This window comes from Mirounga leonina, unplaced genomic scaffold (assembly GCF_011800145.1).
Source record: "Mirounga leonina isolate KUSES-001 unplaced genomic scaffold, KU_Mleo_1.0 Mir_201, whole genome shotgun sequence".
NCBI classification, from domain to species: domain Eukaryota; kingdom Metazoa; phylum Chordata; class Mammalia; order Carnivora; family Phocidae; genus Mirounga; species Mirounga leonina.
In genome coordinates this window covers 29,366,414-29,382,724 of record NW_023270504.1, presented here as the reverse complement: position 1 = coordinate 29,382,724, position 16,311 = coordinate 29,366,414, and the positions used below count along the sequence as shown (strand labels likewise).

At 36.2% G+C, this 16,311-nt stretch overlaps 1 protein-coding gene across 12 annotated transcripts in view; it reads right to left on the bottom strand.

Moving 5' to 3' along the window:
* The window catches only part of WNK1 (WNK lysine deficient protein kinase 1), a 143,483-nt gene that overhangs the window by 83,457 nt on the left and 43,715 nt on the right, over positions 1 to 16,311 (bottom strand). For all 12 annotated transcript variants that reach the window (XM_035028501.1, XM_035028509.1, XM_035028507.1 and 9 more), the window contains exon 2: positions 6,659 to 6,831. In XM_035028501.1, the coding sequence (XP_034884392.1) occupies positions 6,659 to 6,831 (173 nt within the window). The remainder of the gene's footprint in view (positions 1 to 6,658; positions 6,832 to 16,311) is intronic.

The following is a 16,311-nucleotide window of genomic DNA, read 5'->3' as shown; positions in this document are numbered from 1 at the left end:
TAATACACATCAGAGTTCCTAAATACATGAAGCAAATATTGACAGAATTGAGAGGAGGAGTACACAGTTCTACAGTAAAAGTTGGAGAATTAATAGCCCACTTTCAAAAATGGATAGACCATTTAGACAGAAGATCATTAAGGCAGTAGAGGATTTGAATAATACTATAAACCACCTAAACATAAGAGAAATATATGGAACATGACACCCAACAACAGATGAATACATATTCTTAAGAACACATGGAACATTCCCTCAAGAAACCTCCCAACAAAGAAAAGTCCAGGACTACATGGTTTCACTGTTGAGTTCTACCAAATATTTAAAGGAAAACCACTAATCCTTCTCAAACTCTTCCAAAAAGTAGAAAAGGAGGAAACGCTTCCAAAAAGCAGAAAAGTAGAAAATGACTTCATAAGTCACTCATTTGCCCTGTCAGTAAAGACACCACAAGAAAACTACATACCAATATCTCCTATGAATACAGATGCAAAAATCATCAAGAAAACATTAGCCAACTGAATCTAACAGCATGGTAAAAGAATTATACACCAAGTACAAATTATCCATAAAATGGAAGTATCCCTCAACATTAGAAAATCAGTCAACATAATACACATTAGTAGAACAAAGATTAAAAAAAAACAACAAAAAAACCCTCATGATCATCTCGATACAGAAAAAGCAGTAGATAAATTCCAATACCTTTCATGATAAAAATACTCAAACTACGAATAGCAGAGAATATATGATAAAGAACATTATGAAAAGATTGTAACAAACCAAAGTTGATGTAAACCAAACTTTACATCATACTCAATAATGAAACACTGAAAGCTTTCTCACTAAGATTAGAAATAAGACAAGGATAACCAGTGTTATTCAACATTGTACTAGAAATTCTAGTCAGAGCAACTAAGCAAGAAAAAGAAATAAAAGTATACAAATTGGAAAGGAAGTAAAACTGTATTTGTAGATGTCAAGATCCTATATAAAGAAAATACCAAAGAACACACACACACACTCTCACAACTAGAGTTAATAAAACAATTCAAAGTTGCAAGATTGCAAGATCAACATACACAAATTAGTTGTGTTCCATACACCAACAATTAACAACCTGAAAAGGAAATTAAGAAAACAATTCCATTTTGCAAAAGCATCCCAAAGAATAAAATACAGTGGAATAAATTTAACCAAGGAGGTAAAAGGCCTATACGTTAGAAACTAGAAAACACTGTTGAAAAATTAAATAAAATGTAAAAACATCTTGTCACATGGATTGGAAAACTTAATATAGTTAGTTAGATGGCAGTACTACCCAAAGTGACCTACAGAGTCAATGCATCTATAAATATATTTGATTCTATCTACAGATACTATCAAAATTCTATCAGCCTTCTTGCAGAAATGGAAAACTAATTCTCAAATTCACATGGAATTGCAGGGACCTCAAATAGCCAAAACAATATATTTTTTTTAAAGATTTTATTTATTCATTTGACAGAGAGAGAGAAAGCACAAGCAGGAGAGTAGCAGAGGGAGAGGGAGAAGCAGGCTCTCAGCTGAGCAGGGAGCCCAACGCAGGACTCGATCCCAGGACCCTGGGATCATGACCTGAGCTGAAGGCAGACTGACTGAGCCACCCAGGCACCCCTAGCCAAAACAATATTGAAAAAGAAAACAAAATTGGAGAACACACACTTCCCAATTTGAAAACATATTACAAAGCTACAGTAATCAAAATAGTGTGGTACTGGCTAGGGACAGATATACAGACTAACAGCATAGTATCAAGAGTCCAGAAATAAACCCATACATCTATGGTTAAATGATTTTTGACAAAGGTACCAAGACCATTCAATAGGGATAGAACAGTCCCTTGAACAATGCTGGGTAACTGGATATCCCTATGCAATAGAATGAAGTTGGGTCCCATACCTCACACATACATAAAAGTTTACTCAAACTGAAACAAATGTAAATATAAGAGACAAACCTGTAGAAGTTTTAGAAGAAAACTTACGGGTAAATCTGCGCAATCTTGGTTTTGGCAATAGATTCTTAGATACAACATCAAAAGTACTAGCAACAAGAAAAAACAAGTAAATTGGACTTCATCGATATTAAAAACTTTATACATCACAGGACATTATCAAGGAAGTAAAAAGACAACCTACAGAATGGGAGACAGTATTTGCAAATCATGTATCTGAGAAAGGCTTACAGAATATATAAAGAACTCTTACAACTCAACAATAATAAAAAAAATTAAAAATGGGCAAAGAACTTGAACAGAGATTTGTCCAAAAGACATGATGGAATAGACATTTCTCCAAAGATAGATAAATGACCAACATACACATGACAAGATGCTCAACATCATTAGACACTAGGAATGCAAATCAAAACCCACAATGAGATACTATGTCACACTTGGTAGGATGGCTATGAAAATAATAAACAAGTGTTGGCAAGGATGTGGAGAAACTGAAACTCACAGATTGTTGGTGGGAATGTAAAATGGTTCAGTCACTGTGGAAAACCATTTGGTGGTTCCTCAAAGAGTTAAACATAGAATTACCATGACTTAGCAATTCCACTTGTAGGCATACATCCAAAAGAAATGAAAATATATACTCAAAACCTTATACACAAATATTTACAGCAGGACTACTAATGATAGCCAAAAGGTGGAAACAAATCAAATGTCTATAAACAAAGGAATGGTTGTGGTACATCCATGAAACAAAATATTATGTGGTCATAAAAAGGAATGAAGTACTAATATGTGCAACATCGTGAACCTTGAAAACATTATGCTAAGTGAAAGTCAAACACAAAAGGCCCCATTATTTTATGACTCCAATTATATGAAATATCTTGATCAGATAAAACCAGAGACAAAAACCAGTTAGTGGTTGCCAAGGGCTGGGATAAGGGGGAAATGGGGAGTTGTTTAATGCGTTTCAGTTTGTAGGACTGAAGAGTGCTGAAAAATGATTGCACAACAATGTCAATATACTTAATATTACTGAGCTACACACTTAAAAATGACTAAGATGGCAAATTTTATATGTTTTTCTTTTTAAGATTCTGTTTGAGAGAGAGAGAGTGCGAGAGAGACAGCCCAAGTTGGTAGAGGGGCGGAGGGAGAGGGAGAAAGAAGCAGACTCCCCGCTGAGCAGGAAGCCTGACAGGGATCCCAGGACCCTGAGATCATGACCTGAGCCAAAGGCAGACACTTAACTGGCTGAGCCACCCAGATGCCCTGTTTTTTATCACAGAAAAAATTCCTATCCATAAATCCTAGAGGTCAGTACAATTCCTCATCTTGCACATGGAGAACTGAGGCCCAGATATGGGAAGCTTTTTGCCCCAAATCACAGTTGGGCAGAAGCAGAGCTAGGAGTAGAACTCATCACTCCTACTCTGTCTAGTACTCTATTTTTTTTTAAAGATTTTATTTATTTTTGATAGAGAGAGAGAGTGTACAAGCAGGGGAAGCAGCGGGCAGAGGGAGAGGGAGAAGCAGGCTCCGTGCTAAGCAGGGAGCCCGATGTGGGACTCGATCCCAGGACCCTGGGATCATGACCTGAGCTGAAGACAGAGGCTTAACCATCTGAGCCACCCAGGTGCCCTAGTGCTCTTTCTATTAACTCTCTTGTTCCCTTAGCTCTGAGGCCAACAGAAATGATGGGAAAAGAGAACTTTAAGCTTAGAAAGAAAAATGCCAACAACTTAGATGGTGGGCAATTAAAGAGTAAATACACTGCATGGGAAGGAAAATGGAGAATAACTACTTAATGAGTACAGTGTTCCTTTGAGGTGATGAAAATGTTTAAGAACTTGAGAGATCACATAGTGGTCATACAACATTGTATAGGTACAAAATGCCACTGAATCGTACACTTTAAAAATGTTAATTTTAGGGCGCCTGGGTGGCTCAGAAGTTAGGCGTCTGCCTTCGGCTCAGGTCATGATCCCAGGGTCCTGGGATCAAGTCCCACATTGGGCTCCCTGGTTGGCAGGAAGCCTGCTTCTCCCTTTCCCACTCCCCCTGCTTGTGTTCCTGCTCTCGCTCTCTCTCTGTTAAATAAATAAAATCTTCAAAAAAAATAAATAAAAATGTTAATTTTATGTTCTGTGAATTTCATCTCAATTAAAAAAAATCTAGCTTTATTTATATTTCCTGAATCAAATTTTCTAACCCATATTATTTTTCAGGTATGGGTGTTTATTTGTTTCAATTTAGGTATTAATAAATATGTGGAACAAAGGTAGAAACTTAAAAAGTCCAAAAAGCATGTATGTTGGAACCAATTCCCATCCCTTTCGCTCCATTTGTCTCTCTAAATGCTACCAATATTCCTAATTATTCTGTGTTCTTCCAGGTATGAATATGGATTTGGTTCTTTGTTTGTTACAGTCAACTTTATTAAGTATTGTGAAGAAAAACAACTTAATGTCCTGCTACTCATTTGAACTGCTAACAAAGTATTAACAAGAAGCAGCTTATAGGACTTGCTTTAATGGCTGTATAAAAGTCATATATAACTATATGAGAATATGGATTTGTTTTAAATCTATTTGCTGGGGCGGGGAGTGCCTGGGTGGCTCAGTTGGTTAAGCGTCTGCCTTCGGCTCAGGTCATGATCCTGGGGTCCTGGGATCCAGCGCATCGGGCTCCCTCCTCAGCAGGGAGCCTGCTTCTCTCTCTGCCTGCCACTCCCCCTGCTTGTGCTCTCTGTCAAATAAATTTTAAAAATCTTTTTTTTAAATAAATCTATTTGCTTAGAACTATATACACATCAAGTCTTTCTCTTGATTCTTTCCTCCTAGAATGATAATTAAATCTAATGTCTTCTCACTCCATGTCTTGTGTTCTTTTTGCTTTCTGATCTTCATATTTATTCTTTTCAGTTCAATTTAGTCTGCTGTTTAACCTAATCAATGAAGTTTTAATTTTAAGTATTTATTCTTATTTCTAAAAGTTCTTTGGATCTTTTCTAATTACACCTGAGCTTTTTTTTTTTTTTTTTTTTTTTAAGTAATCCCTACACCCAACATGGGGCTAGAACTCATGATCCCGAGGATCAAGAGTTGTGTGCTCCACCAATTAAGGGACAATTCCACAGAGGCTTAGCCTACCATGTTACCCAAAGTCCCTCAAACTTTTTAAAACAAATAAACTGTCATAGGGTACTCTTGTAGGGTATGCCTGACAGATTATTGACAGCCCACTAAAGTATCCAAACTGGTGAAAAGAATCTCAAGGTACAGATATACACAACTACTACCGCACAATTTTCCTTAATTCATTCAAATACTTACTAAATTTCAGGCATAGTGCTAGAGATCACAATCTAATGGAAGAAAGAGACATATAGCAATCAGCTTGGATGACTAGGATAAAGGTGTTGCCATAAATATTGGAGAAGCTAGGTGGGGAAACTAGAATTTGCAGGAGGGAAATAATCCGTCGGCTTTTTAATGTGTTAATCTTGAGCATCCAAGAGCACATGCAAGTCATTACATCCAGGAGATACAAAACTGTTTCAAAGATTTGGGATGAATTAGCTCAGTAGTATTAATTAAAGAAAGTAGTAAGGAATGAATACATACTAAAGAGACAATTTTTAAAAGTCCAATTCCTCCACAATAGAAAATTTAAACCATATAATTTATACTACATTTGACCCTTGAACAACACAGGTTTGAACTATCTGGGTTTACTTACATGCAGACTTTTTACAGTATAGTACTGCAAATGTACTTTCTCATAATTTTATTTCTCTAGCTTACTTTATTATAAGAATACAGTATATAATACATATAATATACAAATACATGTTAATCAACCATTTATGTTATCAGTAAGGCTTCCAGTCAACAGTAGGCTACTAAGTAAGTTTGAGGGATTCAAAAGTTATACTTGGATTTTCAACTAGATGGAGGGTCAATTGCCCCTAACCCCCACATTGTTCAAGGGTCGACCGTAGTTTCCTCTCTGAGTACAGGTAATCTGAGAGACCTGGGATTTCAAAGGCAAACTCCCATTCTTACTTTAAAACTCTTTTAGGGAAAGGGAATTCCTTGTTGGGAACTGTTCAAATGGAGAACAAGAAATTTCTGCATTTGACCTGTTCTCCTGAAAGAAACGACGAGTCTAGCTATTTCGGCTTTAATTTCTGATACTATGGCAAATGGATTTATCTAGTAATAACTGTCACAGTACAATTTCAATGTGACGTAACAGTTGCATAGATGTGGCAAAAACTATCCAATACACAGTGGTAAAGTAAATGGAGAAAGCTTCTCAAATAAGCTTCAACCTCATTTTAACCACTAGAGGGCTACATTGTCATATGAGTTCGTGATCCCTTAGCCACTCAATTTTAGAACTGCAAAGCAACATGATTTAAAAGAACTAGGTTTATTCTGTGATAACTTATTTTAATATTACCATTAAATAATTATCAAATCACTTTATGCACCAGAGGACTTAGTGGGCAGGAAAATGTGCTACCAAGAATTGGAGGGATTGTTCCCTTCTTGGTATGCTGGGCAACAAAAGCAGGACTGATAAAATATGACATGAGACAATTCAAGTTCTTTCAAACTTCTTGGTCAACTTTTATAACATCGATAGACTTACGTTTTAAGTGTTCCAGATGTCATAAGTTCAGTCACCAAAACAATGCACTTCTTTCCTTTTACTGTGGACTCCCAGGAATCATAGAATCGAACAATATTGGGATGCTGAAGGCCCTTTAACATTTCAGCCTCTTCTTTAAATCTCTGCCTCTCCGACTTTGTTAATTTTCGATCCTAAAATCAAAACCAAAACAGAATGTGGTTTAAAATAACAGAACACCAAGTCACACAAATTTAAATGCTGTTAAAAATACACTTATCTTGATGTACCCTGAGAAATGTATAGAACTGTTGAATCATACTGCACACCTGAAACTAATATAGCACTATCTGCTAATTATACTTAAATAAAATAGTTCAAATAGAAAAAAACTCCACAATAATAAATTCAAATGCCAAACGTATACTAAATTATAATGATCAATAAACCAGGAATGCTGTAACATTAAAGTTACTAATAATTTCTTCAGCCTTTCATGAGCGTGAGAACAATCTAAAGTATATTTAAGAAAACTGGATTATAATGTCATGCTTGAGATTATTTCAATGTCTTTATGTTAACATATGCCTCAGATACAGTATCATTTTGTGGGTACAGTTAACTTACCACTTCTAAAATATATCATTCATTGCTATGCAATATATGCAATTTAACAACATGGAACAAGTATGAGATTTTGGAGGCAAAGATCTAAATATAAATTCTAGTTCTGTCTTTGCTTTGATTAGAATTTTCTTTATGAATATATTAAATAATCTACTAGGTATGCTTTCATCATGTTTAAAGCACCTGGCAATTCTTAGGTTAATTCACTTCTCTGAGATGAACTGGGGGAAAGCACTTAATTTGCTGATCTTCCCTTGACAAGGTCCCATATACACAAACTCCAAATTATTCTGTATATTAAAATTGAAACTATCTGTCTTATTAATATTCTGTCAAATCATGCAATACATATTTTAACAAAAGATTTCAGGCATACAATGTGTCCATCACAGTTAAATAAACATTATAGACATAATTAAAAGCCCCCTATGTAACAAGATTGTCCTTCCCATCACTACTCCTTACCCTTGAGTAACTACTAGACTGAATTTGGACATACCACTGCCATATAGGTTTTTACGCTTTGGTTAAAATGTTAAAATTTCATAAAATGATGTTATAGAGTATGTTTTCTTTGAAAGCTTTTTTTTTCACTCAGTACTGTTTGAGATCACCTGTGATGGTATATAAGGAGACACTACAAGGTATCTACCATATTATTATAACTTGATTTTATTCATCATCACTGTTACACAGTTACCTGTTACCTAAATATATCACAATTTATATCATCTCCTATTGATTAATCTTTAGGCTATTCCCCATTTTTTGCTACTACAATACTGTAGTGGTGTTACACTATTAATCTCCTTGGATATACATTTAAATGTGTCTCTAGGACACAGGTTCTTATTACAAAGCTACAGTAATCAAAACAGTGTGGTACTGGCACGAGGATAGATATGTAGATCAAAGGAATAGCATTGGAAGTCTGGAAATAAGCCCATACATCAATTATGAATATATATACCTGAGAGTATTCAGTAATCCTTGTGATTTTTGTCACCAACAGCCCTAGATATTTTGATATCACATAACAGTGGTTATAGATTGTCTCAAAATAACATTTACATTAATCATTACTTTGAAATTGACAGTTATTAGATCTTTCAGTTGATCTGATTAGTATACACTAACAATGCATACTATATCATAAATTTTAAAATTTTTATAACTATTTTAGTATAATTAGTTTCCATTATAATCCTATGTATTTTACTGTATAGACTTAAAACACTACTCTAGCCTTCAAAAGAGATATGAGGCATAAAAAAAAAGAACATCTATTATCATGTTGAGAATTACTGAATCATAAGAAAAAGGCACCTTCAATTTTTCTTTTTTTTTTAAGATTTTATTTATTTGACAGAAAGAGAGCACAAGCAGGAGGAATGGGAGAGGGAGAAGCAGGCTCCCCGCTGAGCAGGGAGCCCAATGTGGGGCTCAATCCCAGGACCCTGAGATCATGACCTGAGCTGAAGGCAGAGCCTTAACCGACTGAGCCACCCAGGTGCCCCACACCTTCAATTTTCGTAGCTATCAACAAACTGCTTTTCAAGGGGACTATACCAATGTACTCTCTTAATAGCATTGTATGAAGGTTTCCATTGCTACACAGGGTCACCAGTAATTGGTATTATCAGACATTAACTTTTTATCAATGTGATGGGTATAAACTCATATCCTGTTGCTTAATTTACATTTTTAGAGGCAAGAATGAAAAAAAGTTTTTGTTTTCTTTGCAGGCTACTTGAGATTCTTCTTCAGTGAGATGCCTAATCTTATCATTTGTTGTTTTCCTTTTTTGTAGAAGTTCTCAATATATTCTGGATACAAATCCTTTATTAATTTTATGTTACAAATGTTTTCTCAATTTGTGGTTTGTGTCTCCACCTTGCTTATGATGTCTTTTGATTTTGATATTTTTATTTCACTGTAGTTCAATTAATCTTTTACTTTATGGTAGGTGGGCTTTATCTATTCAGTAATTCTTCCAGACACTGAGGCCATACCTTTGCTTTTCCTTTTTAAAATATAAACGTTCTGTTCGCCATACTTGGGAATTTATCCGTTGAGGAATTTATTTGGTTGGATAAAAGAAGGATTGGCTGTTTTTTTCTATATCAACCAATAACCTAATACCATTTGATGAACAATCCATCCTTCCCATATAAGTGTAATTCTATTTCTGCATTCTATATTCTATTCCAATGGTCTGTCTATTCTGCACTAATACCACATTTTCTTAATTGTTATAGTTTTAAAATAATTCATTCTTGGCAGAACCACTTCCTGTAACACCTTCCTCAACTTTATTTTCTAAATTATCTTAATTATTTGTTTTTCCAATAAGACTTTTATTTTTATAATGTAGAAATTATAGCATAAGCCAACTAAAACTATCAGAATATTATCAAGAATTTTAATTAAAGGCATATAATTTGTAATGATATGGAGACTGTATCATCTGTTCAACTTTTTCCTAAGCTGTATATATTAATTTTTAAAAATTTATTATAAATTTACATACCACTAAAAAACACTATTCTCATCATCTCTTCCCATCTTATACATTATTTCCCTAATACTTTAGCTCCCTCTTATCCTATTGCTCCTTAAGATAACATTATAATTGTTATTTAACAGTATATGCTTACTTATATATACCCACATATCTTCTTGTTCGCCTTTCCATTTTGCTCCTTATTCTCTTTATCTGGGTTCATTTTTCTTCTTCTGTGAAATATATTTTTCAAAATTCTTTCAATAAACGTTCCATTAGTGGTATAATCCTAGGTTGTTTGAAATATTTACTTCATCATCACTCTTGAATGACAGTTTAGATGGATGTAGAATTCCAGGCTGGCTTATTTTTCTTCCAGCATTTTCAAGATACTGTTTTGTGGTGTTCTGGTGTCTACTGCAGCTGTCAGTATAAATGTTCTCCTTTGTAAATTTATCTGTATTTTCTCTCTAGTTGTTCCAAAGACTTTTTTTTTTTTTAATTGTGTTCTGCACTTTCAGTACCATGCACCTAGTTTTATGTATATATAATGGGGCTGTGTTTCTCAGCCAAAAGTTTCAAATATTTGTCTTCAAGTCAGAGAATTCTCAATTATTATGTCTTTGAAAATTGCCTCCTCCTATTTCCCTTTCTCTTCTTTGTAAGATTTATGTGTTATGTGTGAGGGTGTGTGTATGTGTGTGTGTGCACGCGCACAACCTTACTCTATCCTTCCTATCTTAACTTCTCTCTCATTTTCCATTTCTTATACCTTCTGGGCAATGTTCTCAGATCTACCTTCTTGTTCGCTAAGTCTCTCTTGAGTCATTATATCTAAACTGCTTATTACCTCTTTTAAAATTTTTTTTAATTAATCAAACTTTAAAGTCCAAAGGACGGGACACCTGGGTGGCTCAGTTGTTAAGCGTCTGCCTTCGGCTCAGGTGATGATTGGGATCTAGCCCTGTATTGGGCTCCCTGCTCAGCGGGAAGCCTGCTTCTCCCTCTCCCACTCCCCGCTGCTTGTGTTCCCTCTCTCGCTGTGTCTCTCTCTCCGTCAAACAAACGAACAAACAAATAAATAGTCCAAAGGAGGAAGGGATGCAAAAGACATGTGGCCAGGTCTCAGTCCCTGCTCCAGAAATAAGAGATGAATGAACACAAACCAGATGAACACTTCCACTGACCATACAAGTCTTGGAGGGCTAGGTATATAGGTAAGAGGGGCAAATATTTGGACATCCACAAAGAAAATAAAATTGTCAGTCTGTCACCAAAAGTACCCACCAAAGGGTTTGATAAAAGGAACTCAGTCACCACTCCAGTCCCTACTCTCCTCACTAATATCATAAAGCGAGGAGGGAAAAAAGGAACAAAAAGGCTCGGCACTTAACTGCTTCAGTGGGGAAGGAATTCTGCTGCCATTTCACCAGGCCCAACGCCTGGGGAAAGGATACGTCCCTCCCCATTCAGTGGCAACCCTAACACATGGGTTTTGAATGAGACATGATAACTGTCAGCTCAATTTGCAAAGAACCCCTCCAACCTCACCCCATTCCCTGCTTCATGAACATATAAGTTTTCCGAGCACCTTCCTTGGAATTTCCTCTATTCCGGAGTCCTGCTCCATCTCCAAATGATCACTGCAAACTTGGCTTCTCTCAAAGTTCCATAAAAGCCCCTTTTCACAGCCCTTAATCACTTCTATTCCCACTCTCAACTAGGGGCTACAATCATCCACAAGTCATATACCCTGTCCACTGAGACTCAGATCTATGGCAGCAGAGCTGTTTTGTCCTGGGTTATCCTCCTAAAATGTTCCTGTTCTGAAGAGAATAGACAAAGTCAAAATATCTAAAGGCAGATAACTGAGGAAAGTAGCACTTGTCATTTAGTTTTTAATCGCAATGCATTTTCATTTCTTGAATCTCTTTTCAGGTCTTTATTAAATCAGTCATTCACTACCCCCCTCCAACACTAACTTGATGTTTTTAGTCCTTTAACTTTTTAAAAATAACTTACCTTAAAGGCTCAATTCAATCTTTTATCTGAGTTACTGGGGCTTTAATTTTACCTACTGTTTTGATTCACTTGTGGTGGGTTTGTTTCTTCATGTGATTTACAATATTGAATAAAATGATTATCTTTTTTTTATTTTATTCTTATGTTAATCCCCATACATCATTAGTTTTAGATGAAGTGTTCCCATGATTCATTGTTTGTGCATAACACCCAGTGCTCCATGCAGAAGGTGCCCTCCTCAATACCCACCACCAGGCTAACCCATCCTCCCACCCCTCCCCTCTAGAACCCTCAGTTTGTTTTTCAGAGTCTATCGTCTCTCATGGTTCGTCTACCCCTCCGATTTCCCCTGCTTCATTCTTCCCCTCCCGCTACCTTCTTCTTCTTCTTCTTTTTTTAAAATGATTATCTTAAACTGTGATTTGTCTGTTGGAATATCCTCAGTTACAGGTGTATCCCTGTAGATGGTTTGGAGTTTGCTTAGGTCTAGTGCCCTAGGGATATTACTAGCCTTGGCCGTTAACTCCATGCAATCAGTTCAAAATCATAATCACCTGTGTGAATACAGGTCCTTGTTTATAAATTTCAAGGGTAAACTTTTCTTTCACCTGACCTGAAGAAGCTTGTCTTTTCCTGTCTTAGAAAGGGAATTTGGGGCACCTGAGTGGCGCACGCACATGGTTGAGCGTTTGCCTTCGGCTCAGGTCATGATCTCCAGGTTCTGGGATCGAGACGCATCTCCCTCTGCCTCTCCTCCTGTTTGTGCCCCCCCCCCTCTCTCTCTCAAATAAAGAAGTAAAATCTTAAAAAAAAAAGAAAGAAAGGGAATTTTTCTCTAGTCTGTATTTTCATTAAAGGTGTAGCTCTCTTCAAGGAACAACTTCATTGCATCTCAATTCCAGTACCTGCTTGGGCTTAAGACTTCCATCTACCATTAGATAGATGGTAAAACCATGCCTCTTTGTTATTAACAAGACTGGCAACTGTCCCAGAAAAATCCTCCTGTCAGTTCACACTTCTCCCACTCTGGTTTTTCGTTTCTTCTTAGTTTTTAGACCTTCGAGATTATCCTTAAATTCCCACAAGCTTAGGGTAGGTTTTTATTGTTCTTTTAATAAAAATTTTCCAAAAAATATCTGGTGTTTTACAGTGGGAAGAGTTTTCAGCTTGTTTGGCTTTCAATTTATTGACCTATGATAGGGTTCCCCAATACACATTTTTTTTTTAAAGATTTATTTATTTATTCTAAGGGGGAGGGAGAGAGAGTCTCAAGACTCCACCCTGAGCATGGAGCCTGACAGGGGTCAGGACCTTGAGATCACAATCTGAGGAGAAACCAAGAGTCAGAAGCTTAACTGATGGCACTGCCCAGGTGCCCCTCCCAATATACTTTAAAAAAAAATCTTATTTACCATACATTCATTCCTAAATGTTCCTCATTTAAGGAAAATTTATATAGAAAACAGAAGAAAAATCTAGATCACTTGTTGACCCCCTTATACATTACTAAACCTTACTATAGTTGAATTAAGAAAACTTATTTTAAAGAAATTGTGAAGCTAATCCAGCTCAAAACAATTAGAAGACAGTAATCACATAAGCCAAATGAATTATGATGTTCTACCTACAATTAATAGACGTTTATTTTTTATATTTTAATATATAGTCTGCCTTTCTTGATTTTCTTGATAAGTATTTTTTTTTTAAAGATTTATTTAAAGAGAGCAAGCAGGGTTCTGGGGGGTACAGGGAGAAAAACTCCAAGCAGACTCCATGCTGAGCGCAGGAATCCCCTGGGGGCTCGATCTCACAACCATCAGATCATGACCAGAGCTGAAATCAAGAGTCGAGGCTCAACTGACTGCACCACCCAGGAGCCCCCTTGATGAGTATTCTTATCTTCTGTAGCATGCAATATCCATTTTAGTTTTTAGCAATTATTGTACATCTTCATAAATGTTTGCTTAATTTTATTTTTTATTTTTATTTATTTATTTTTTTTAAAGATTTTATTTATTCATTTGAGACACACAGAGAGAGAGAGAGCATGAGCAGGGAGAGAGGCAGAGGGAGAGGGAGAAGCAGACTCCTTGCTGAGCCAGGAGCCCGATGTGGGGCTCGATCCCAGGACCCTGGGATCATGACCTGAGCCGAAGGCAGACACTTAACCATCTGAGCCACCCAGGTGCCCCTGTTTGCTTAATTTTAATAAGTATTTGGGTACCCTGTCTCAGACAACAGGATTTAATGAACATCAGAGACAAAGTTCCTGCTATCCTAGACTTTACAGTGTAAGAGGCAGAGGCATGAATTTTATTAAGTATGATGAAGAGGAAAAAACTGGGTACTCTGAGAACATATCACAAAAGACCCAATTCTGTATACATGATTGTGTACAAGCTAGAGTTAACCATGTAAGAAAAGAAGAACCATATCAGCAGGATACTCTAAGGATTAAATGAGATCATGGGCATGAAAGTACCCACGGTTCTGGTCACATAATACTTGAAATGCTTAAGACCACAAGAATCTGTAAAAAGTGCTAAAGGTAAACTTGGAAATGTAAGATATAGAACCAGGTTGAGGAGATTCAAACTTTAATAACAGTGAGCTTTGAAACTTGAACTTATTTTATTTAAATTTTATTCACCCATAGTTTAGAACTGCTGGGAAATATATCACTTACAGTAGACCACTGTAGCTGAAACTCGGAATAAGGATAAGGGAGAATACTGTTCACGAGTAATAGCTTACATATAAATTATATAAATATAATCACTGTTGTACAAATAGGAAGTTAATTTTAAGTCTGAATAATTCTCTGTATAGGGCTTTCACAAAATCTTTAGGCAGTTTAAAAAAAAAAACCTTTACGTCTGAACCTTCAATTGTGAAGTGTTTTCTCTCAACTGATAATTTTAAACAGAAATTGTTACTAGATAGGAAATATGACACTAACACAAATCATTCTATGTTGTTACTTAAAATTTAATTGTTTTTAAAATCTAAAGACTGAGGTGCCTCAGTGGCTCAGTCAGTTAAGTGTCTGCCTTCGACTCAGGTCATGATCTCAGGGTCCTGGGATCGAGTTCTGCGTCGGGCTCCCTGCTCAGCAGGAAGCCTGCTTCTCCCTCTCCCACTCCCCCTGCTTGTGTTCCTTCTCTCGCTGTGTCTCTCTCTGTCAAATAAATAAATAAAATCTTAAAAAAAAAAAAAAAATCTAGAGACTGTCTATCATATCTACAATTCAGAGTTTTCAATAATGTTTTAAAGTACACAAAGCTTGGGATGCCTGGGTGGCTCAGTCGGTTAAGCATCTGCCTTCGGCTCAGGTCATGATCCCAGGGTCCTGGAATCAAGTCCTGTACCAGGCTCCTTACTCAGCGGGGAGCCTGCTTCTCCCTCTGCCTGCCACTCCCCCTGCTTGTGCTCTCTCTCCCTCTCTCTCTGACAAATAAATAAAATCTTAAAAAAAAAGTACACACGGTTTGGTCAATTTTCTGCTGAAACTCTAAGTAATTTACTTATATCTTTCTCTAGTATCACCATCTTATGTCAAGCCATCATGATCTCTTCTGAAACCTACTAAGTCGTTTCCCAAATCTAATCTTACCCTTATATAACCTGTTTTCCATTTTGTCCATATATAGCCAGAATGTTTTAAGTGCCAATTTAATCAATTCTAAAGAATGTCTACATAATTTTTAGAAATACTATTTTTCACATTTTTCTTATATCTGAAATTAGAATGTGTCACACTACTGGAGTTTAAGATTCAATGAAATACTGTATGTCATGATATTGTTTAAACATTTAATAACTTTCTACAGCCTTTAGGACAAAGGGGAAAATCACTGTGACCTATGAGGTCCCACATAATATGGTCCTTGCCCACCCTTCAAGCCTAATTTCTTATCACTCTAACCTTTTCCATTCTTAAGCATGTTATGCTTCTTCCCATACAGGTCTTTCATACATTCTGTTTCCTCTATATTTAGGACACCCTTCTATCAACCTTTTGTGCCTAGTTAATGCCCAGTCATCCTTCAAAGATCAATTCAAGTCATTTCCTCAGAGACACCTCCCCTGTCCTTTACTCTAGGTCATCATACCCCCTATACACACACACACACCTTTTTATAAACTATGTATATGTCTCTTTTATAGCACTTAATCACAAGTCATACTACATTGAGACTTATTTTAAAAGCAGTGACAAAATGCTTTTTCAGTGTTCTATCTTTAGTATCTGACAACCTAGTATAATGACTTATTCAACAGCCAGGTATTGAATGAATCCATGAAAGTGCTTTCCAAGAAAAAAAAAAGTATGTGTATATCCTTAATGTGCAGTTAGCATTTCCCCAGGAATAAAAGAAATTTCTATGACTTAAAAGAAAGGTGAGAATTAAAATTGGGCCACTGAGTCTCTCTAAGTCTAATACAATGACCAACTTGTAAAGGTCACAGCCATTTTGATTTTTAAAAATAATCTGTAAAAGCTCATTGTAAAAAAGCTGCC